This window comes from Perissodus microlepis, chromosome 23, assembly GCF_051167445.1.
Source record: "Perissodus microlepis isolate ML-2025 ecotype Zambia chromosome 23, ASM5116744v1, whole genome shotgun sequence".
NCBI lineage: Eukaryota > Metazoa > Chordata > Actinopteri > Cichliformes > Cichlidae > Perissodus > Perissodus microlepis.
In genome coordinates this window covers 31,374,648-31,399,783 of record NC_140482.1, presented here as the reverse complement: position 1 = coordinate 31,399,783, position 25,136 = coordinate 31,374,648, and the positions used below count along the sequence as shown (strand labels likewise).

The window sequence follows — 25,136 nt, the reverse complement described above, 5'->3', positions numbered from 1 at the left end:
CACTTTGAGAGTGTTGCAGAATCTTTTCACACATGTCTTATCATTTTTAATGTTGTTAGCTAGGCCTACCAAGAAATTGAAACTGACTGACTCGAAGCCCTCAACATTGGCTCGGTAGTTACAGTATATTCCTCAAAATATGTTGCGGAGTAGGGGAGTTTTTTTTTTTTACTTTCTTTCAATTTTTAATAGCATTATCTGCTTTGCAGTTAAACTCATCAAACTTAAATTATGTTATTTGTATATTCTGTGTAGGTCTTTAGTGCTAATTTTTTAGCCGTTGGCTGTAATCCTAGCTAGTTCATGGAGTCTGGGTCAGTTGTAACAGCAACAGTCTGGGTTAGGTGTAACAATAATGCAAATGTTACAATTTAGGGCTGTGCGATATGACCAAAATCTCATATCCCGATATAAGAATTCTATCGTCCCGATAACGATATAAATCACAAAAATGTAACATTTTCTGTAAATTCTGTGAATCTCGTGCAGCTCGACTTGCGGGAAGTGTTTCCAGCTGCGCGTCATGTAGCTGGAGTCGAGTGTTTTAACCGATGTATGAAACTATACATTTTTAGACGTAAGTTGTAACGGCCGCCGTTTTCTTTGTGAGTATTTATTACACGGCGTGCTGCGGGGAAAAGCCTGTTCTAACGTTTGAGTCTAAGGTTTATTTTTTAGCACCTGGCAGCTCTTTTTTACTTCTCATCCGTAAATAATCTGCTCTTTCACGTGATTCAGTTTATTTTGAAAAGTCTAAACAGGATCTTGAGCTTTATTGTGAAAGGTTTATGTGGAACATAAACAAGCGGACACGCGATGGTGTGACCGTCGTTGTTGCTAACCACAAGGCATAAAAACAGGCGCTTGTCCGTCTGAAGTGTGGTTATATTAAATATAAGAGAAAGAGAGAACTTTAAGAAATTAATATAGCCACTACAGTGACCATCAAAACGATGAAAAAATATTGCCGTAAACAGTTTATTTTGCGACACCACGAAATAAATGATAGCGTAAAATGAAACAGACATTTTTATATCGTCATCAGGTATATATCATTATATCGAACAGCCCTATTACAACTTACCGCACTATTACTTTAACTTATATTAAACAAGTTGGGGCAATGACATCAGCAGAGAGAGGTTCACTAGTCACCTTAGTACATGCGGTTAATGCCATTGGCAACACAATTTCTCCACTGTTTGTGTTCCCACGCATACATTATACAGGCCACTTTGTCAGAGATGGACCACTAGGAAGTAGTGGTAGTGGAAATAAATCAGGATGGGTGCAAGAAACAGATTTCCTCATCTTTCTGAAGCACTTTGCAAACCACACCAAGGTAAGCCATGATAAAAAGTAATGGAATTGTGATGCTGGTGCACAACTACATTTTTTCAGCTTCATTGTTATGTTCAAAAGTTGGTGCAAGAGTTGTAGGTTACAATGCCCACTGGGCCAATGAGGCCAAACTCAAGGAAGACCAACCAAAATTAATGAAATATTCAGTTGCAGAAAATTCCATAATTTGTCTTTTTTGGGGGGTTGGAATATGTTCAAAAGCTAGATTTCTGCATTCTGTCACACACACACAGCTACATAAATGGCTCTAAGTGCATTCATGTGTTGAATAAAAAAGATTACATGTTAATGTTTTGTCAGTACCCTTATTTCATTGTGTTACATTTCACCCCGGGATACAACTAACCCAGACTATGGCATTAATTGTAACATTTCACTCTTTGTGTTTGAGACCATACCATGCAATGAGTAATTGAGCTGCAGAGAAAATAGCTGTACTATTTAATAGCAGAGACATGTAAATACTTTGCATTCCATTTTGAATCCACTACCTTGAAAGAGCTCCACTTTATAGACAGAAATGTCAAAAATGTTACAACTATCCCCGGTCTCCCCTACTGTTACCAAATAGAAGCTCCCTGACATAAAAGTTGTGCAAAAGCCTCCTCTGCACAGACTGTGCCAAAGCAGAGAAGTAATCAGCTAACGAAGGACGCCAAAATACAGAGCCAGCTACTAAGATTTGCTTTTTTGGCTTTCCTAACACAGCTTTAGGGGAAGTATCAATAATTTATCATAGGTTAGTCATTATTTAGACATGGGTGTCCTCAAATGACTGGGATCAGAGGGGAGCACGAAGTGGACCACGACTGCCACCTTGTGGTTATAATGTGCAAGTATAAACTGGGACTAGAGTTGGTGATCATTTGTTACATGTCATTGTGTTTTGGTGGAAAGTCCCTTGAAATAATGCCCTATAAATGAGCATAAAGAAAATTTGTCGACTTCTTTTAAATCACAATGACCAACTTTTATAAGGATTTATAAAATGTTGTTTATAGTGTCTGTAATTTCTACTGTTCTGGTACAGATTTGTATTTTCTTTTTTAAAAAGGATGTTTGGAAACACTTTCATACATAAACCTTGGTGCACCATTTCACCTGTTTCAATATTGCAATGATTTACTTGTAACATTGCAGTGATTTTCTCTTTCCAGGCATATATACTTATCATATACACACACATAGGAAGGGCAGATCTGCTTGCAAAATGGGCAGTTCTGCATACAAATAAAATGGTCACCGCTGACCCGAGGTTGTGGAAGAGCAGCTTGAACACCATGTAATCTGCTGATCTAATGATGTTTTTCTAGCGATAATTGTATCAATACTAAAACAGCAGCAGTCCAGGCAATCTTGAAATTGAGGTGGCTGTTGAGGCTACTCAGATCACAGCAGTGACTCAGATTAGGAGACATGATTGCTCTGCAGGCTGACTATTTCTCTCCTCTGCAACAAAACTGCAGTCACAGTGGGTGACAGGATTCTCCGGGAAGCAATTTTGGGTGATAAAATTAATCTACAATATGTCAAAATTATTTTCAATGATTGTCCCTTCTCTTATCCGTCAACACATATAATGCACAGCAAGAGACTGGTGCAGGAGAAAACAGTCTGCTTCACTTCCTCCATGGACAAAGTACAAGCAGTTCCTCCAATTCAGCTGGAGGAAACCACAAACTGGATCTGTTTAGTGCCAAAATGAACTGCTACCAACCAACCAGAGTAAAAACACGGAAAGTAAGCAGGGACAATTAGAATGAAATATAAATAAATACACCCCCTGGGTGCAGTTTAAATCTGAGGTCCCCTTAAACAAGCTGATAACCCTAAAATTAACATATCAAAACATCACTAAAACTAAGAAACTAAACTTAAAGAAATGCTTTTGTAGCTTTTATATCAAGATTTGGCTGTGTGCAGGCAGGAAGAGGACCCAAAATGCAGAACTCAAAACACACAGGAATAACTCAAAATGCAGCTTTATTGCTGCCACACAGAAAGGATACAGGACTAAAGTAAACTGGGAAATACAATCTAAACTTCACCAAGAGGCACACAAGAAACCACACAGCATGAGGGAGGACACAACACTGACACAGAGAAACACAGGGCTTAAATACACTGGGGAATAACGAGGGGAATGAGACACAGAAGGAGAGCACAGCTGGGAGAAATCAGACATGACGAGACAAAAGGGAAGCAAAACTCAATACATTCACCTAGGACACAGACCTTCAAAGTAAAACAGGAAACGTAACACTGAGACGCAGACTTGACTAGGGGATACAGCTGACAGGGGAGACAGAGCAACTAAGAAACACAGAGACCAAACATAAGGGAGGCACAGAGAACACTAAACACTGGAAATGATCACAAATAACACAAAACACTGGGCCAATGACCCAGGACCGTGACATTTTATTTGTTTATTTTTAAAGCTTTTACATTACAAAACAAATCAAAAGTGATGAACACTTTGTATCAACAGCAAAGTAACTAAACATTCTTTAAACTAAGTATAAAAGACTCATCTGACGAGTTTTATTTCTGGGAAAACATATATTTAGCTATTATATACACTATTTAAAAAACCCTCCAAATCTGCAGTACACACTTAAACAGTGATACAGTGTATACCTTGCAGTATATAGTGTGAAAGCTATAAGATTACCACAGAAAGCCTAAAATATGAGGAAATGACCAAAGGGAAGCAAAACTCAATACGTCGCATAGATGTTTAGCTGGGGGGAGGGGGAATTCTCTGCCGAGTGCTGTGTGAGCCTGCGCACAAACAGTGCACGGAGCGGAGGCAAGGAGCGGATGAGACGTGAAACCTATCATTTAATTTGTGCCTTTTCTAGCAGATTTTTTAGTTTCTGTAGTAAATCTTGTCCATATTCAGTTTGTGGGTAATCTATTATTTTCTTTCTAAACTTCTAAAAGTTTGACTTAACGGGGCAGGACGTTTGTTTAAGGGGGCATTGGCCCCGTATAGATAAACTACGAAACTGCACACGAAGAAGTGCTAGGTAAGTAGGTGAAATAATGTCAAATTAATTGTTTGGGTTTTAAGTTAGTTTGCTTGTTTGTTCGTTCATGTGTTTGTTTGTTTGAAAGTAATGCATTTCAATAGGAAACATATTTCCAGTAAGAACAGTGCTCTCTTTTGTGTGCATAGTGTGTGTGTGTGCATATGCTTACACGTCTTTGTGAGTACAGAAAGTTGGCATGCTAGTATACTTGTGGGGACAAACAATCACTTATTGGGACAAACTGCCCGCCCCCACATTCGCTTCGCATTGAGCGGTGTGCATCTCAATTCAGGGTCTGCAGCCTTAAAGTAGGCAGCCTTAACGGCCCACAAGGGCCACACACTCAAAGACAGCTAATGGCGGAACTGCGAGGCTTGTGAAATGGGATGGTCTAGCCTCCGGCCCTTTCTCAATTCTCAAGTACGCAATTACGGACTCGCATTCTCGGCGAGTTTCCTGTTCCTGGTTTCCTGTTTTTTACTAATATGCCTCTGCAGCTCTGCACTTCCTGTATTTTTAGTCTGGCTGAGCACTTGGTTTGTGAGTCAAAGCTGACCCTCCTTTATACAGGCCTTTATTATTAAAATACATAAAACAATATACAGCTTTGTTTGACAGAAATGAAGGAGAACATATTTTGTTCATATTTGTTTGTTTCTACATGAGCTTTGTGTGATTTGATGAGTATCTGAGGTAGGGCTGCCACAATTAGTCGACTATTCACGATTACGTCAACTATCAAAATCGTCGATGACTGATTTAATAGTCGACGCGTCGTTTGAAGCTTTGTAAGATCACAAAAGACGCAGGAATAAGTAGTAGGATTTAAGAGTGCAATAACGGACTGAAACAGAAGATGGCAGCACTGCATGTACAAGGATGCCAGCTGCCGTTAAACCCTGAAGAAGAAGAAGCTCTGTCCCAGAATTCATAGCGCGGCCCTGCTCAGTTTCCAACAATGGCGGCAGCTAGTTAGTGTTAATATTACTCTTATTATTCTTTCTGGGTCACAAAATAAACGTTTAACATATTTTCAGGCGAGAATGTAACTGTGTAAACCTCAAATATCTGTTCAGTTTATCAAGACACCACATATTTTCAAAAGTGCTCCGACGTTTTCGGAGACGTCTGTTACCCACTAGCTCGATAGCTAACCGGGGGCAAGGCTCACTAGAGCCCGTGAGAACACCGGACTCCCGGCAAATCGTTTTCAAACCCACCGCCGTCTTTCGCTACTCAGGTTAAATATATATAAGTCACTTAGATAACTTAAAAATGTTATTGTTTGGCTTTTTTTAGTATTTTATTTGTTCCTGAGTAAATAGGTTTGGCTGAGATTAAAGTTATAGTTTTTACACAGCTGAATAAACATCAAGCAGACAACTGATTATCAGAAGTGTGAGATGCTCGAGAATATACTCCGGTGTCCCGTTATATTTTAGATAGCAAGCAGTTTATTAAACTTCACCGAAACAATCTGCAAATTTCATTAAAATTTAATAAACTACCATCTTGTCTTTAGTTTTAGTTAGCACCTTAAACAGTTAAAGCTGTAAGCTAATGATAGTTACATAAGAGCAGATGCATGCTGGTGCAATAATCTGTACATTTTACGTCCAATGGATGCATGATCTGATTAGTCGACTAATCGCAAAAATAATCGGTGACTAGTCGACTATCAAAATAATCGTTTGTAGCAGCCCTAATCTGAGGCTGAGACCACAGGACTGTAAAACATGATTGTTGGGCTTCATTTCTGTACTGAACACTCATTTTAAGATTAGTTAGTATTTAACAATTAGCTAATGTTGTTCATGAGTCTAAGGTCATCTCACTTTGGTAATGTAAATATAATATGGCCAATATTATATTAATCATTATTAGCTATTACAGCAGTGAACTTGAACTCTGTGTCAAACACTGAGCTTCAGTAAAGATTCAAGTTGCAGTTATTTATATTTCCTATCACCTTAAATCTGCACTCAAAGATAAGCATCTTTGACAGTGTATATATAGATGTATTATATATGAGACAATTTTCCGTTTAATATTTTGGCATTACTAAATTTGGCTCAATGCTTACATATATGTGTAAAAAGAAAATGTACGAGCTGTGGTAACTGTTTCTGATAGAATGAAGAGTAGACTGATATATGAAATATTCCTTTATTGGGTGAGAAAATCATACCATGTCATAACTGCTTTCAGTCATACAGAATAGATATCAGAGCCTTAAACAGGCTGACTTCTGCTAAATGGGTCAAACTGGGCAGAAAGTATACAAACACATAACATCCTTATAGAATATGATGTAACACTATAGATCAACTTACCTCAGAATATATAAAGCATATAAACAATTACAGCAATATGATGCAACAAACACAGCAGTGCTACTAATCCAAAATACTCAAAGCTTCATAGAACTGAAACAAACATTTATTTTTAGCTCCATCCTGCTGCTGATACATACTTTAGGTTTCTGAATATTAAACTTGTTGCTGCATTTCATAGTGTGTAACTTGAAGGCCCTGAGTACTTTCTCCCACACTGAAAACACTGGAATGATGAAATTATTTGAACATTACCTAATAAGACTGATTCAGGACAGACAATTAGTTATGTTAAACTTTTCTAGCAGTCCTTCACAAACAGGGAATAGTCTGTCTATTCTCTCCATCTGTCAGCTGCTGCTGGCTCTTCCTCATCCTCTTCCTCACACACTGCTGAGCTTGTCCTGGTGGATCATCAGGGGTGCAAAGCCTCACAGATGATGTGCAGCAGTGGGTCCCTCAGTCTGTCCTCACTCTGGACACTTGCAGTTGTCACACATGGAAATCAAATGTGTGATAAGCTGCAGGATTCAAACACAAGTGTAACTTATAAACACATATTCATACTTTTATTCCACAATCAGAGAGAAAGAAAAAGAGAGAGAGTGCAGGACAGACAGACAGGTGACAGTCTCAGGTGTATACACTGCTACAAAACAGCACAAGAGAAGGAGGATTTAGTGTTTGTGTTATTACGAAACAAGAAGAGTTCCCAGATGGTACAGTGGACACATGTGTGACTCCTGTGATTAAAGCATCTTTCTTTCAGCTTAACGAGTGAACCATCAGCTCGTTCATACACACGTTAAAGTCTGTTTGGCTCGACACCACCGAACAGAGGCAGCGGTAATATAACATTTTGCCGTGATATTCGGGATTGCAAACCAAGCAGCATTCACTGACAAATTCCACAAAATCATCACATTCTCTTAGGGCTGCCACAATTAGTCGACTAGTCACGATTACGTCGACTATCAAAATTGTCAAAGACAAATTTTTTAGTCGACGCGTTGTTTAAAGCCTTGTAAGATCCTCAAAGACGCAGGAATAAGTAGTAGGATTTAAGAGTGTAATAACGGACTGAAACAGAAGATGGCAGCACTGCATGTACAAGGTTGCCAGCTGCCGTTAAACCCCGAAGAAGAAGAAGCAACTCCGGTATCGTAGCTGTTCCAAATTCACGGGCCGCTTCCTTTGGAGGCCACATTTGAAGGCCGATTACGTTACAGCGACGTGATGAAGCCTTTCTAATTTCGAAGACTTCTGCAAATGCAGCCGACAAATGTGTCCTACTTTTCCCCAGATTTGAAGGATGGGTCGGGCGTATCCGTTGTGGCCCAACCTATCCCAGAATTCTTAGCATGGCTCAGCCAATTCCAGTTTCCAACAATGGCGGCAGCTACTTATTTTTAATATTACTGTCATTACTCTTTCTGGGTCACAAAATAAACTTTTAACATATTTTCAGGCGAGAATGTAGCTGTGTAAACTTCAAATATCTGCTCAGTTTATCTAGACACCACTGGTAAAAGTGCTCCAACGTTTTTGGAGACAATAGTTACCCACCAGCTCGATAGCTAGCTGGGGTTCATGGCTCACTAGAGCCGGCGAGAACAGCGGACTCCCGGCACATTGTTTTCAAACCCCCGCGGTCTTTCGCTACTCAGGTTAAACATGATATATTAGTCACTTAGATAACTTAAAACTGTTATTGTTTGGCTTTTTTCAGTGTTTTATTTGTTCCTGAGTAAATTGGTTTGGCTGAGATTAAAGTTTCAGTTTTCACACAGCTGAATAAACGTCAAGCAGACAACTGATTAAACAGAAGTTTGAGATGGTAGAGAATTTACTCCAGTGTCCTGTTATGTTTTAGATGGCAAGGAGCAGATGGCTGAGTTTAGTAAACTCCACTGAGATAATCTGCAAAATTCATTAAAAGTTTAATAAACTATCATCTTGTCTTTATTTTTAGCTAGTATATACCTTAAACACTTCAAGCTGTAAGCTAATGATAGTTATATAAGCGCAGATGCATGCTAATGCAATAAGCTGTAAGTTTTACGTCCAATGGACATGATTTAATTAGTCGACTAATCGAAAAATAATTGGTGACTAGCCGACTATCAAAATAATTGTTTGTGGCAGCCCTACATTCTCTGTAGGGTTAAGGTCAACTACTGAATGGCGTATATTTCAAAGTAAAGGCTTTAAAAGCAAGTAAAAGCTGAAAGTACAAACATCACTAATGTCACATAACTTTGCCGACATGTGGCCAACAGTAATGTTTTCTTGTTCCTTATTATTAAACATTCGCACATAAATAAGTGACATAATATTCAGGACTTACTTTTAAGAGTTTACTCTTTGGCTGCTCCGCTTCAGCCGTCCGCCGTTTTTTTTTTCGGCAAAATTAACCACACCCACCGTCGCGCTATGAAGTCTGGGATATGTTGGGCCATAAAGGCTACACCAACCCATCCTTCAAATCCGGGGAAATGAAGGACGTATTTGAAGGACTCATTTCATGCAGCCTTTGAATTGGGACAGCCTTCGTTGCGTCGCTGTGACTTAATCTGTCTTAAAATGCGGCCTTTAAGGCTGCAGACCCTGAATTGGGATACAGCCGATGTATGTTTGAACTGGCCTTGTTCATTGTGGTAATATGGTAATATGAAACTGAAATGCATGGATACACTTGCACATATGCATACCCCTCTTTGCCCTTTCAAACAAATTTGTGCCATCAATAATTTGTACTGACATTTTATTCAAGCAATTGAAATGTACTTGAATGGTTAAATGCAATTCAGTTTCATTTATATAAAACATAATGTAAAATTTGTGAGGTAAGGTAATATGGTAAGGTAGAGACAATTAACAATTAACACAATTAGTACAAATAACAAAAATAAAAAGATTAGAATGCTCTAACTAACCATTAACAGCTCCATGTGCATGTCACAGCATGGGAAATTAGAGTACAACACAGATTTTTGTTATAAGTCAACAGTCTATGTACTCCTGAAATGACAACTGTTAAGTCAAAATAACACACATACACATGAAACACACGTGCTTCATTTAGGCATTTTGTACGTGATGCCAGACATTATGTACTTTGCTGGTTAAGAACCATGAAATGTCTCTTAGAATAAACAATGTTTCAATCAAATTTCACAGGTGGCCAGTACTACCACATGTTTTTTTCATATATTTTTATGATTTTTTAAGTTGTTTTTGTGATGTGTATGCATAAATCTTTCACATGACCCAGGAGAGAGGAAGGAAGTTTTCAGTGTTTTTAAAAGCTTCGAATTTTGTGACACATGAAATAGTCCTTGTTTAATAAATTGAGAATTACTTGTGCTTATTACAGTCATTGGAGAGAAGCTGCCTTCATAATCTGGAGCCTTGGGAGGTCATATTCTGAACTCAGAGTGGAGGTAAACAGCTACTAGGTACAAGACAGAAATAAATAATACAAAATAATGTTTTGTAAGAACATCTAACTATAAATATTATTAATATATACATACAGCATAATAATACAGCATTACTATTATTTTACCCACAGCTCCATGCCGTTAAGTGAAGACAGCATTGTTTAATATCAAGAGGGAGTTAGTCTCTCTAGAGACTAAATGTGTTTTCAAGACTTGAAAACACATAAAAATCAGCAAAACTGATAGATTTTGCATGAGAAACAGCCTCATAGCTGATGCATACATGAGACTCTGCACAGAATTCGACAAATGGGAGTGAGAATTCAGAAAAGCAATGTACACCTGGGTAACAAATGCAGAAACAAGAATTTCCAATTTTGGAACAGTTGCAATAAAACAAGAAACTTCAGACATGAGAGAATTTCTCACATCTTTGAAAAGTGAAGCCTCCACAGTGCTGTCTACACGGGGTACAAAGCTTCTAGAAAGTCTGACACAGTATTTTATTTTATTTCCTAATATTCTTTTCTTCTTCTTCTTTTTTACATGTGTACAGTATAATAATTCTTGTATTAAATTCTTTTTTTTAGTTTCTGATCAGCAAATACCCCAACGTTTAGCTGATGTTAACACAGACATTGCCGCTAAAATGACAGGTAAGATGCCAGAATAAAAGTGAATTTAAGTAAAATTTGTTTCAATTTACTTAAAAGCACATACAAATGAGCAAAATTGATAGGTTTTGCATGAGATCTTCATGCAAACTACAGGTTAGTAAGCACTGAACTATATTTTCATTTATCCAGTGTACTCAAAAGGAAAATTGCTCTGGTCTTTGGTATTACACTCAAAGCCTAAAACCTATGTTCAATCAGGTTTTAACAGATATTTAACAGATAGCAGTCGCTAGCAAATGCAAACCAGAAGAAGAAAACTTATCCCAGAATAATGAAGAAATGAAGGACAAAAACTTAAGCAAGTCTGGTGTGATCCTTGCACACCAAAGTAAAATGTACCTAAAGATGAGATAACAAGTACTTTATTTATGCTAAATGTTATATTTAACTGTATAAAAACATTTAACTCAGGGAAATTATTTTAGTATCATACAACAAAATATCTCAGAAAATTAAGAAAGTATACTAACAAAGGAATTCAGTTAAAAAGAAAAGGATAGAGTCGTAGCCTCCTAAAACACAAAGTAATAACAATTCAAATGATTATGAATTTAGTTAGTTAATTAATATTTTATTAATTTGTTTCTTCATTGGGGAAACATGAAAAAATGACATGTATAGGACTGTGGAAATACTGTTCAAATGATTAAAAACAAAAGAATAACTGAAGACACATTTGCAAGCAACAGTTACTGTAAGCATGTAACGTCTCAGCTATGTCCGTAAGGCCCGAATCTATGTTTTGGAGAAAAAAGAAAAAAATAATATAAAGCTTCATAAAAATTTTCCTTCTTATTGCACACACTTGGGAACACAAGTTCCACAGATGCTGAGGCCTATATATGGCACAAAGTTCATTTTCACACAGACGCCAAACTTACTAACCCATCATTAACAGATCAAGGTTAAGCAACCCCTCCCACTTCCAGGCTTTAGTGTCCTGGACTCCAAAAAAACCAAACAAAAAAGTCAGATATGCTGCAGCAAACAAGATGATATCCCCAAAATGATTACAGAAAGTAAATATAAAGTAACCTTATAAAATCTACATACTTCCTGAAAGAATCCCACCGCTATTCTGATATTGATATTCAAATTTGATATATTACTGAATTGTGAGTGATGAACACTTTATATCAAATCTATAAATGCATTCTAAAACTTAAAAAAATCCTAAAACTAACTAAATGAAAAATGTTATTTTTAAATGTATCAGACATAAAAAATGGTAAACAGAATTAAACAATTTTATTTACCCAAAATAATAGCTAAAATTTAAGTACAAATATACAGAAAGTGTCTGATTGCGAGTCAACAGTAAGATGGTGTTAAGGTTCAAACATTGAGGAAGGAGAGTACAAACAACCATGGTCCAACAAGAGCTTGGTCAGCCAATTGATTTTAATGAAATACACGCGTGGGAAGACCAGCTCCGTTCGCAGACCGGGCTGATCTCCGACTTAATCAAAGCATAAACAGATATTTTATACCATCAGGGCTTGAATTTAATGACGCCCCCTCAACGTCAGATCCATTTCATACATAGGTCAGATCAAAACCACAATGACTTTTAACACAGTTTAAAAAGAACATTGTCTTCGTCTTCACGGCAGGTACTTCCTGTCACTGCCGGATGCTCGCTTATCATCTTGATACATCAGCAGTAGTTCTGCGACAAACTGCTCCTTTGCAACCCCGAGCAAAACATGATTAAACTTTCACCTATAAATGATTCTCTCTAACTGAGTGTGTGTGTGTGTGTCTGTGTGCTAACCACAATTGCACCCTATTTCACCTCGCCGACTAGCTCCTGACCTCTCACCAGACAGAGAGACAGAAGCCACTCTCATATATGTAATATGTTGAATAAATGTTTTAATCAAGAACCTCTACTAAAAGCTTAATAAAAGAATATAAAAGTATAAAAGACAATTTGAATAACCTGGTTATTCAAATAGCCTCGTCCAAACAGCTCCTCAGAATAACCTGCACTTAGACTCTGCTTTCGGTTTCACTTCTGCAAAAGCACGCTCTGCAAACCTGCAGTTTCCTGTCACTCTGACTTTGCACAGAGTGTACTCAGAATCAACAAACTCAGCACATACACACTTAAGATTATAACAAGCATTCAAAAGCATTTAAGATTATAGATTCAACTCAACAGTTTAAAGTGGTTATAACTGTACCTGTAATAAAGGCTAATTGGGTGCCAATATGTTTAAACATCTGAATGCAATATCAATGCTGTAGATTATATTATTAATGCAATGGTAATGATGATGATTATTAACAATAGCAGCAAAATAATTTCCCTGATCTCCACAATGGGTTGGTAACATAATACATGTACTAAATTTAAATGTAGCCCATGAGAAATACCCAACCCAACAACGACCTTTGTATCTTGAAACAAAGCAAGAACCCCTCCCCCCAACTTGAACTAATAAAAAGAAGACTAAACAAGGAATAACTTTGGCTATGTGAACCAACATGAGCTACAAAAACTTGGAAACTGAGTTGGATATAATGTCTTCATTCAGTTCAATTAAACTTTATTTATTTAGCACCAAATCACAACAACAGTTGCCTTAAAGCACTTTATATTGTAAGGTACACCCTGCAATAATACATACAGAGAAAAACCCAACAATCATTTGATTCCCTATATCCACAGAGACACACCTGGAGAGCTTACTGGAGGATCTTGGCTTGGAGCAGAACTACAGAACGAAGCTATCACTCAGTGAAATACTTGTTCTTAATAGGAAGACCATTTTTGATGACTCTTTGGAGTATAAATCTCACCTCCCATGTCATTTTTTAAAGAAGCTGATGATGGTTAATGTAACAGCTAGGAGTGTGACATATATATCAGATTGTGGGTCGAATTGTGCTGATAAATCAGAGAACACAGACTCAGATCTTGATGATCTGTTTGAGAGCCCAAAAACTGGTGGCAAGCTAAACCCCCTCGACATAATCACTGCTCTCTTTCTGTGTTCTGATGGTTTTGTACAGCAAGAAATGGCACTAAAAATGTCCATGTGTCAGTTCTCTGTTCCTCTGCTGCTTCCCAATTGTGACACCAATCAGTGCACACTCATGTTGTGGGCCATGAGAGACATTGTTAAGGAGTACAGACCTCCGTCTCTGTCAGAGTCCAAGGGCTTCATTGAAGACAGAATCGTTCTCTCTGAACTTCCAATGATCTCTTTTGTCAGACTGGGTGAGTGCGCCTTGTCCAAGTCAGAGATTCTCAATAAGCTTCTAACCGATTCTCAGCAGTACCATGAGACCTTTGTTCATCGCAACATGGAGTGTGGTGACAGTCCAAGAAGAATATCCAACGGACTGACTGAAATTACTTGGTATCTTCCTTGTGGAAACACAAACATTGATATTTTCAGTGAACCAGTGGCTGTAGCTAACCTTCGTGGAGACATTGAATTTTTTGAAACACAATACTCCTTTCTGTGTCAGACATCTGCTGCAGTTTTTGTGTTCTTTGACCATTTGGACTCTAAGTTTGATCGCAGGCTACTTCACAACCAACACCACAAGGCCCAGATCTTCTTAGTGGGTAACTATGAAAGCAAAAGCTTCAATAAAGATGCTCTGAAAAAAGTAGCTACTAAAATGGGTTTGACTAAGAACAACATCATTATTAAGACAAAACAGAAAAATTATGCTGATTTTGTAAAAGATTTGAGGGAAACAGTCAGAGATGTAGTTGAGAACTCAAATATGAAGATGGCAATAGAGCAGATGGCAGACTTTGCACATGAACTGGGAATCCTGGTTGATGAAGACTCTCCAGAGTGCCAGACCGCAAAGAAAAATGCTGACGCCATCACTGGAGAAATACAAGACATCCATAAATACAAAGAAGATCAGCTTCCACGACAAGGTGAAATATGGAAAGAACTGACCTGCTTAGAGAAGGAAGAATTTCGACTTCAAAAAGTTGGATCAAAAAATATAGAAGATTATAAAAGTGATCTTCATCTGAAGAAAGAAGAACTGCGGAAAAAGCAGAACTCTTATGACATGTTGACAGCTATGTCATGTTTCACCAATGCAATATCAAGCCCAGGAACAGAGAGGTTTTATTTCCTGAAATGGATGCGAATGAACCTCGATAACGTGTCACGTATAAAACTGTCTGAACTTCGGGAGAAATATAAAGAAAAATGCAAGAACTCTGAGAACAAAGAGGAGATCAAAGAAATTGACCAACAAATTTCCAACAGCTCACTGGGGACTGAACACTTCTTCCGTGAAATGGGTCAGATCTATGAAGCTTCACTGTCCCTTCCACAAACAGATCCAGCACGTCAACAGCTGCAGCATCTGCCCAAACTGTGTGCAGAGTTGTTGCTTGATGGATTTCCTCTTGAGCTTGTAGATGGAGATGCATCCAACATCCCTCTCAGATGGGTGACTGATGTTCTCTCTCAGCTCAGTGACTTGGTGTCTCCAAACAGAAAGATCCTGGTAGTCACAGTTCTTGGAGTTCAGAGCACAGGAAAGTCCACTCTCCTTAACACCATGTTTGGAGTGCAGTTTGCAGTCAGCAGTGGTCGATGTACTCGAGGTGCCTTTATGTTGCTCATCAAAATCAATGAAGACATGAAAAAAGTCCTAAACTGTGACTTCATGCTGATCATTGACACTGAGGGCTTAAAGTCACCAGAACTTGCACAACTGGATAATAGCTATGAGCACGACAATGAGCTTGCTACACTTGTTGTGGGGCTGAGTGACATCACCATTGTTAATGTTGCAATGGAGAATTCACCTGAAATGAAGGACATCCTACAAATAGTTGTGCATGCTTTTCTCAGGATGAAGGAGGTGGGCAAAAAGCCTAAATGTGTGTTTGTTCACCAGAATGTTTCCAGTGTTTCAGCCCATGAGAAGAACTTACGAGACAGGAAACTGCTCCTGGAACAGTTGAATGAGATGACCCAGGCAGCAGCCAAAATGGAAAAGAAAGAGGAGAACAAGAGCTTCACTGATGTGATGGAGTACAGTCCAGACACTGGGAACTGGTACATTCTTGGACTCTGGAATGGAAACCCACCAATGGCACCAGTCAATGCAGGCTACAGTGAGGCTGTATATGAGCTCAAGAAACACATCATCCAACTGCTGGGAACCTGTGAGTCATCTGTTAAGGATATCTTGGAGTTTAACGAGTGGATGAAAAGCCTGTGGACTGCAGTAAAGCATGAAAATTTTATCTTCAGCTTCAGAAACAGCCTCGTAGCTGATGCATACATGAGACTCTGCACAGAATTCAACAAATGGGAGTGGGAATTCAAAAAAGAAATGTACACCTGGGTAACAAACGCAGAAACTAGAATTTCCAATTTTGGAACAATTGCTGTAAAATCTGAATCTTCTGACATGAGAGAATTTCTCACATCTTTGAAAAGTGAAGCCTCCACAGTGCTGTCCACATGGGAGACAAAACTTCTAGAAAATCTGACAAAGTATTTCAAGCAAACAGAGGGTCATGTTTATCTGGTTGAAGGATACAGAGAGGAATTCTCAAACAATGCAAAGAGCCTTCGAAAAGAAATGGAAAGGTGTGTTTTTAATCAGCTCACAGCAGCAGCAGAAATCAAGGAGGGAATGGCAGAAATTGAAAAAATAAAAAAAAGTCATACACAAGAGATTGAGAAGGCAGTTTGTGCACTAATTGATGAATGTCGGAAAAAGAATTTACAAATGGGAGACACAGAACTGGACAAAGAATTTCACAAGATGTGGAGCGAAACTCTGAAGAAACTTTCTTTTTCTGAACAAAAGACAACAAATGTCTTCACCAGTGTATCTCAGTACCTGAGAATTAATCTGTCATACAAGGGGAGTCATGCATGTGAATTATTATGTCAAAAAAGTCTACAAGATTGTGGAAAAGAACCTTTCAAATATACAAGTGAACAAATATTGCACAAAGTTGCACATGCAATGGGCAGAGTGGCTACATATTTAAAAATTCCAGATCACATAAAGGCTGCACAAAAACTGGCTGACAGCATCATAGATGTCTGCACTCAGTTTGTGAGAGAAAAGGTTAAAAGAAAAAACAATTACTCAGATACTTACATCCAGGAGATCCTATACATGATTGATACAAAACTACATAACAATACAGATGTTAAGACAGACATCAAGTTTGAAGTTTCTCTAAAACAGCACATCTGTGGATTTGCAGCCAGAGAGTTTCAGAAAATGCACGAAGATTTCATCCAAGAAAATGATCCCTATAGATGTCTGATTAAAAACAAGGACAAGTTTCGTGATGATTTCATTGATGTGTTTCATGAACGAGACCAGTGTCAGAAGAAGGCAGAAGAATTCACCAACCAGTGTTTGAAGCCTGCTGTCAAAGACTATGTCAGTTGTTTTCTAGGACATGATATCATTGGTGAAATGCTGACATGTGAACAGTTCAGCACACGAATGTCCTTCCAGTATTCAGTTTTACTGGATTTACTTTCAAAGGATGAATTTATGCACTACCTTGAATATATTCAGAATTATGAGGAGTATGTAAAAGAAGTGATAGAAAAGAAAATAGTGGAGCACTTTTCAACTGTGTCCAAAATATCTGAGTTTGAGGACCGACATCTCCAGTCATGTATCAAAAGCATAAATGATGCAATTAACAAGGCCAAAACAGGAAAAAGTGATGACTTGAAGACATTTGTTAAAGATATTTGTAAAGAACTTGGTGATAAACTGGTCATTTCCCAGGATGCTCTTGGTGCTTTCATGATCCTGAACAAGGCTGACAAGGAACAGTTTGCTCACTGGCTCACAGAGTGTGTAATGGTGATGGCAGAAGATCTTAGAAAAGAGTTTCACAGACTGAACTTTGAAATAAAACTACAGCATGTTCATGTGCAACCCCAGAATGAACTTTTCAAAGAACTGATTGGTTGTGGCAAACAGTGTCCATTCTGCAACGTTCCCTGTAATGCAGGAGGAGCAGCCCATACTGAGCACTTTGCTGCAATGCATCGCCCTCAGGGTCTTGGTGAATACAATGTGAATGGAACACAGGAACTTGTCACCGAAACATGCACATCTTGTGTGAACAGTAAACTGGTTTTTTGTTGCAATGCTACAAAGAATGAGTTTCACCCTTATAAACATTACAAGGACATTTACCCAGACTGGAAAATCGTTCCAGATGGGAGCCTTGAGGCATCAAACTACTGGAAATATGTGATGACAAAATACAACATTGCCTTTGCTGAAGTATTTCATGCAAAACCAGCTAAAATTCCTAGAACTTGGAAAAAGATCACAAAAGATAAGGCAGAAAAAAGTCTGAAAATGTCATTTCGCAACTAGTAAGAGAAAGTAGAACTAGAAATTAGCAACTACAAACTCTTATTCTTCAAGCGCAGAGAACACATTGTCAGATATTGTGATTTCAGTTTGTTTTTATGACATAGATCAATATACATTAGCTACTATGACTTACAATAATGTAATATGGGAAAATATATTTTATTGTTGCTCACTTTTACATGATTTTGTAATTAACACCTTAAAAGAAAATTACTCTGCTTAAAACTTGTCTTGTTTTGATTTTGAGTCTTTATGTGGTATTATTCTACTGGAACAAAAAAAGAAAAAGCCCATTCATTCAAATTTTATTTGTGTTGAGATATTATACCAACCATTTACATACTTTACCTATTAAAAGATAATTTACAACTAAAAGTTTTCTCATCAGAGTATATTACAGTTTTTCAGAATTTAGAAAAACAGTTTTTCATTGAAATATCAATGAAGATGAATATTTAAGGAATCATTCGTTATATTAAGTCAGTTTTTATTTTATTTTAATATTCTTTTAATTTTCTAGTCAAAATTGTTCACTGTTTTAAAATGTACAATATTTTCTTTAATGTCAAGCATTTCTAAATTGAAGAAAGAGATGCAAAATCAAGACAACTAGCATACATTTGCAGTGAAGACTGGGCTGATGGTTTGCATGACTCAGTGTATTTGTTACAGTCTTTGTCATTGTAGAGTGTTAAGTAATATAGCACAGGATCTCAAAATGGCAGTGATATGCATGAAGTGTTGTTTTGTTGTTTTTTTTGTTGCATAACTTTTAATGTTTTGAACAAAAAATAAATTATGTTCAATCCCACATGTATCTGACATAAGTCACTTTAAGTACGTGTCTTTATATGTGTGGTTCGAATCCTGTTTGCAAAAACTGGCATAGGTGTAACACTGTCTTTTGTAGAGGAATTTCTTTTATTTATGTATTATTTACATTATTTTATTGTATAATGCCTTGGTGCCACTGGGTTTTAGCATGTCTCAATGTTTCACACATTCAAGCCATTGAACAGCCAGGTGATTGTATCACAGGAAGTTGGGGGAAACAGACAACTCCACAGAAAGAGTCTTTTGTCTCTTGTCTGTGAAGGTTCTCAGTCATCCAGGTCATCGTAGGTCTGAAGCTTGAACATTTGAAACATACTGTTTCAACAAAATCTCTTCAGAAATACAGTATGACCTGGCATTGCTTTTGTATTTTAAAACTGAATTCTTAGTAGAGCGTATTACACATTTATGTTTTCCAGGAGAATATAGAATATATAGTTGAAAGAAAGTGCCACACCTATCCAACACCAGGCTAGTGGAAAAATACTGAACAGGGAATACATTCTGCTGTGTGTGTTTAAGTGGGGAGGATTTTTTTTGCTCTTCTCTCTTCACAGGGAGATGCCTGACTGAAGGAGATGAAACATGAGCTGGACACCAGACCGAGGGCCAAAGGGGAGAGCCAATCCTAAGCCGTGGTTCCTCTCCAACTCATTTAACGTTAAGACAAAGTAAAAGCCCTGGACGAGGGGTGGATCATGTAGAAAGAGGAAGAATTTCTCACTGCATATCCAGGAGAGCCACTCCATGTGAATTATGTTATAAAAATTCTATACCAGAAATTCTATACCAGAAAGCAGAAGAGGAACATGACAAGACTCGACAGCTTGGGAAAACACTTTTAACACCATCTTCTGTCAGTACAAAACACAACGTCATGTGGTTGGGTGGTTGGTTGAGGTTTAACCCTCTGGGGTCCAGGGTATAATTGGCCGTTATTGACTACTTTTGATTTTACCTCTATATTTCACCTTTAAAATATGTTTTTCTTGCCTTGTTTGGTATCATTATTTTCAGCACAACCTCAAATATCTGAAATTTGAGTTATTTTTTCATTTTGGTATACTATATTAGCACAGTTGATCTAAATTCAGACAAAAAATTCAAAATCCGAGTAGAAAAAAGTTATATTTTTTACTGTAAAACCCACAAACATGTTTAACGAATCATTTTCATAACTTGAAATGCAAATAGAAATTGTACATTTCTAAAAATTCTGCACATGTTTTGCAAACAACAAAGTTATATGGTACTATTTACCTAAAAATGCAGCCAAGGCCTCAGGCGTTTTTTATATAACCATTTAAATCTATTTACAGAACAATCAGGTGTGCTGCATCAAATAAGAAGGCACACAAATTATTTGTGCCAGTCCAAAAAATGCAGTTTGTGTTCAGTATAAGACAGAGGAGAGCACCACAGGCCTAAACCCTGCAGGTCTGACAGCAGGAGGTGCATGAGTCCAGTTTTCCATGTGGGAACAGCGTTTACACTGGAATCTGCCTTTGACCGCTTTTTTAGAGCAAATATGAAATTCAGCAGTCTAACTGACACACAATACAAAACAATAACTACACAACTATAGCCTCCAAACACGCTAAACGTCACTAATGTCTCACATATGAAAACTCGCGCTCTCTCTGTCTTTCGCTTGCCCGCTTTCCGTTGCGGGTGTCACTCCTAAAAACTTCCCCTTCTCCCTAAACAACCAAATGTCATATGTTGCCATATCATTTTTTTGATTGGCTGACATGGTAAACTCTAACACCAATAGGGAAGGGGTGTTTTTTCTTTTTCTTTTTTCACTCGCAAGCGGAGAGTGTTTGCTAGTGTAACGATGTAAAAGAATGAATATGGTTTTGTTGTTGTTAAATTCCTGTTAAAAATTATATTGCTCATTCTACAGAGAGTTAAGGGAGGTTGATGTAATTATTATTTAGACAGCTAGTTACTGTAAGCACGGCTCCAAGAGGCAGCTCATTTCCTTCGTTTTCCTAATGATTACACTCCTGGCCTTTCTTAACTGGAAATGAAAAAAGGAAATTGGTGTGTACTCTTCGGCTGCTTTTTAAATTGGCTCTGTTGGATAATTATGTATGCTCACTGAGATTGTAGAATTCATGTGCAAGTCTTTACTATTTTGTCATTTCGGGTTGTGGAGTTTTATTAGAGCAAACAGATGTAGTGAAGTAGCACTTATCTCTACTTTAGATCTTAAAAAATATATCACTGTTTCAATTATTTACGCATTTAAGCTTATTTTCCTGATCTCGTTTGACACACAGTCAGAACGGTGCTGCAGTAGTTAGGCCTGTCCCCTTGCAGTGAGGAAATACTTGCTGGCTTCGACCTTGTGGCTGGCTAAAGCCTTTTTGGTGGAAAGTTTACATGTTCTTCCTGTGGGTGCGTGGCTGTTCTCCAGTTCCCTCCTGACGTCCACTAACATGCATGTTAGGTTGCATTTCTAAATTTGTGTGGTATTTCTGTCTGTGTTAGTTGGGTGTGAGAACGCCACCTTCGCCCAGTGTCTGCAAAAATATCCCAGTGTAAACCTGGTAAGATGAACAGTAAAGTAAGTGGATGGATGGCTATTTGACACAGATGACCCTTTTAATGATTGCAACAGAACCAAAACCAAAATGTCCTTCTTTGTTGGAATAACTGATTAATATCAAACAGCTCTAAGCTACTTTCATTCCAGGGATCTAAGGCTTGTAAAGAAAGGTGCATCACCCCAGCTCCGCAGTTCAACCAGCTCTTATCACATCTCATCAGCCTGTTAAGTCACTGGTCCATAAAACTGTCTCAAGTGTGATACACCATCATCACATCACACCCTAATTTTCTCGAAAAACATCTTACAGCTGAACAAGCGTGCTTTGCAATGCATAACCAGAATGCAACGGTGAATTAGGCACCGGGGGACACATCTTACTCTTGCCGCTTACTAACCCACAACTGCAATCACCAAGCCAGCCCGAGCAGAGAGGAGCTTTCTCTTGACAGCAAAGTGATGCACACTTTGTGATGTCAAGTTCCTAATTTGCTCACCAACATCAACTCATAACAAGACAGCATGCAGCATTTTAAAGTGCGCGTTCACATGGACGGTGTTTGCTTATTATGCAAGCGAGTTAGTCAATCTGGAGAACAATGCTGAATTTGGATAATTGGGTGGCGTGTGTGTTTATGAGTGTAGGAGTATGTCTGTCTTGACTGTACGTCTACAAGAGCTCGCAGAATGCAAAATGACTCCCAGAGCTGCCTTTGTCTCCCTCGGGCCTCAAAGACTTCCCAAGCTGAACAGCTCAAGCTAGGCTGCCTCCCTCTCAGGGTCCAGACTGGTTAACAAGCAGCAAAATAAAAGCCAGCAAGTTAAATTGTATGTAACTTTTTAGTTTGCACAAATAGTGTGACCTTTATTGATTTCTTGTCTCTGCCGTCAGCCTGGTAAAACACTAATGGCATTGGTCAATAAAAAACCATGAAGTGGAAGTTCTCAATACCCCTCCCCCTGCGCTGACCATATCCCTAAAAATAGCCACTCAGCCTCCCTCAGAGGCCACTGAGCCAGAGCCATGACAGCTCACTACCCTTATTCAATATGAGCTGTACTGTGTCCCTGTTTGTTTCCCCACTGCAGATGTAAGCGGGCTGACACACTGAGCCATATGCCAAACACATCTACTTCGATTCCTGTCCCTGCCAACTCCCATTCAGATGGCCAGAGAACCCTGCCTCTTTTAATCAATAAATTAATAACACTATGAGTGGAGCATAAAATAAGACTTTGACTTTGGTGCGCAAATTGAAAACAAACAGCAGCTTCAGCAACTCTAACTTACATGGTGTTCTGGGACCTACTGCTTCAAAGAGTAACATTCATTTTTCAAAATGCCTTGTGTCTATGTAGTCACCACCCGCCGTTTTATTGACTGGTATGTGTCAATGTGTACCCCTGCCAGCTTACGTCTTTCTCTCTATACTTGCGCTTATTGAACTTTGCAAAAATAAATTATACGAGCAGAATTCAATAAAGTTGAAATGACCCCCACTTCTCTCCCAGAGAAAACAGCCATCTTCTCTTTGTAGCCCATGTTTTTTCTCCAAACTTCTCAACGCTGAACTTTGTTGACCAGTCTGTTTCTGCTGCACGTTAGGCCCTTCGGAAGTGAGACTCGCCTAGCTTTTCAGGTGCGCTGCGTTATTCAAAACAACAGGGGCTGCTGAAGGCGGTTCACTTACACAGTGATGCAGATATTCAGAAGTTAAAGTTCTGGGAGAGCACCCCTGTGGTGCCGTTCCTCCACGGTGAGAGAAGCAGCAGCAGCAACAGCCAGCAGTATCGATTCACCTCGCAGCCTTGAGCCTGCTGTCACAGACAGTATATCACTTCATTTAACCCACTGTTAAATAGGCTGTAATTAGAAATCTGTCCTGCAGATGTGTTTTATTTAAAGGATGGTTTGTGGCTAAGTTGCAAAACGACCTACTCTGTTTTGCATTAGTTTTGTTGCTGGCGTTCTTTTGTTCAGCGTTTCATTTTCACGAAGGATTTGAGTGCTATTGACAGAGTCTGCAAAGAGAAAGCAAATGATGCAAATAAATCCCCTCTTGGGGGATTAGTCTGCATGCTATTTGAAAAAAATATGGTAAGTCTCTTAATTGTAGTTAATGCTTGTTGGTCTCTCGACTCAATCTGATGACAATAAACTGTTTTTACAGCCAGCATTTTAACTTTGAAAAGCACAGGTGAAGTAAAATCCTTTAAGTTTCCATGTAAGCCATGACAACAAGCCCGGCTGCACACAGATCACAGATTTTGTATCGACAGTTTTGTTGTATATGTGCAATGACAATAAAGAGCTATTCTATTCTATTTTAATTTTTGACAACAAGTTGATATTATTGCTCTGTATGTTGATCCAACAAAAAGCTCTTTGCCTAGTTTCCTTGTGGTTGCTATTCTTTCAAAAATGAATCATAAAATTCTCTCTTTTGGATGTTGGATTATGAATTTGTTGTGGTGAGGAAGAACAAGAAGTTCAATGCTCACTTATTTGTCTACAATAGTTGATATTTTGTCATTTTATTTGCTGAAAATTGGCTATTGAAGAAGAGGGTCTGTATCTTTCCACGCTCTCTCTCTACAATACGCCTACGCCATGCCTATGCTCATTAAAACTGTACATGCAACTTACAATGAAAGCGTTGAAAGTGTTATTGATCTCTGCATTCATTCCTCCTCTCAGCACCGGCTGTAAAGTGATCTCTTTCAGAACAAGTAAATGAAGGGGAAAAAAATCCACAGTCTTTGCTCAGTGCAGAAATCCTTATTCAACTCAGAGACCTAATATTAAGATTCGGGAACCCAAATTAGCCAAATGAAATGGCGATCTTCTAAAGGTACATTTTAATTAGAACAAAAAGTTCTGCTGGGCTTTTCTGTGCTGTGATAACTTTGTAGGCACAGAAACAGAAAAAAGGAACGTCTTACTAAAAAGCCAATCTTTGATTATTTGATTTAAGAACAACCTTTGGATACTGTTACAGTGCCATTAATTCAAATACATGGTAATGGCCTGCACCATAGCACTGTTTAACCTTCAGCTGTTTTAATTTAGAGAAAAAAGAAATAAATGTGTTCTTTACCTCTCCTGATGGTCCTTTAAAGACAAAACAGTGTTGTGGACACCAGAGGGTTCATTCATTGTTGTTTACACACTGAGAGATTTACAGCTGGCTTCCACATTTATCTCAACATTTAAATTATTTCTATGATGATTTGAGGACTGATGGGGTGCCGCAGCACTGTTTACAAACACGAACACAACTACTGCACAATGAAGTTGCTTAAATGTCTGTGAGATTTGATATATTTAGTTTTATACTGGGCATGGTGGTTAGCACTGTTGCCGCACAGCAAGAAGGTCCTGAGTTCAATTCCAACATCAGGCCGGGGTCTTTCTGTGTGGAGTTTGCATGTTCTCCCCGTGTTTGCGTGGGTTCCCTCCTGGTACTCCGGCTTCCTCCCACCATCCAAAGACATGCAGCTTGTGGGGATAGGTTAATTGGATAATCCAA

At 38.3% G+C, this 25,136-nt stretch overlaps 1 protein-coding gene across 2 annotated transcripts; it reads left to right on the top strand.

Annotated features, from left to right (window-relative positions):
• Positions 1–4,157: 4,157 nt before the first annotated feature.
• Positions 4,158–24,264, top strand: LOC146361776 (up-regulator of cell proliferation-like). 2 transcript variants are annotated; one of them, XM_084921993.1, is made up of 4 exons: positions 4,158–4,394; positions 10,107–10,173; positions 10,764–10,829; positions 13,525–24,264. In XM_084921993.1, the coding sequence occupies exons 3-4, from the start codon at positions 10,823–10,825 to the stop codon at positions 18,216–18,218; spliced, it is 4,701 nt and encodes a 1,566-aa protein (XP_084778119.1). In that variant the 5' UTR covers positions 4,158–4,394; positions 10,107–10,173; positions 10,764–10,822; the 3' UTR covers positions 18,219–24,264. The 2 variants fall into 2 exon arrangements, with proteins under 2 accessions (XP_084778119.1, XP_084778121.1); XM_084921995.1 differs by having other exon boundaries at positions 10,107–10,188.
• Positions 24,265–25,136: the final 872 nt, after the last annotated feature.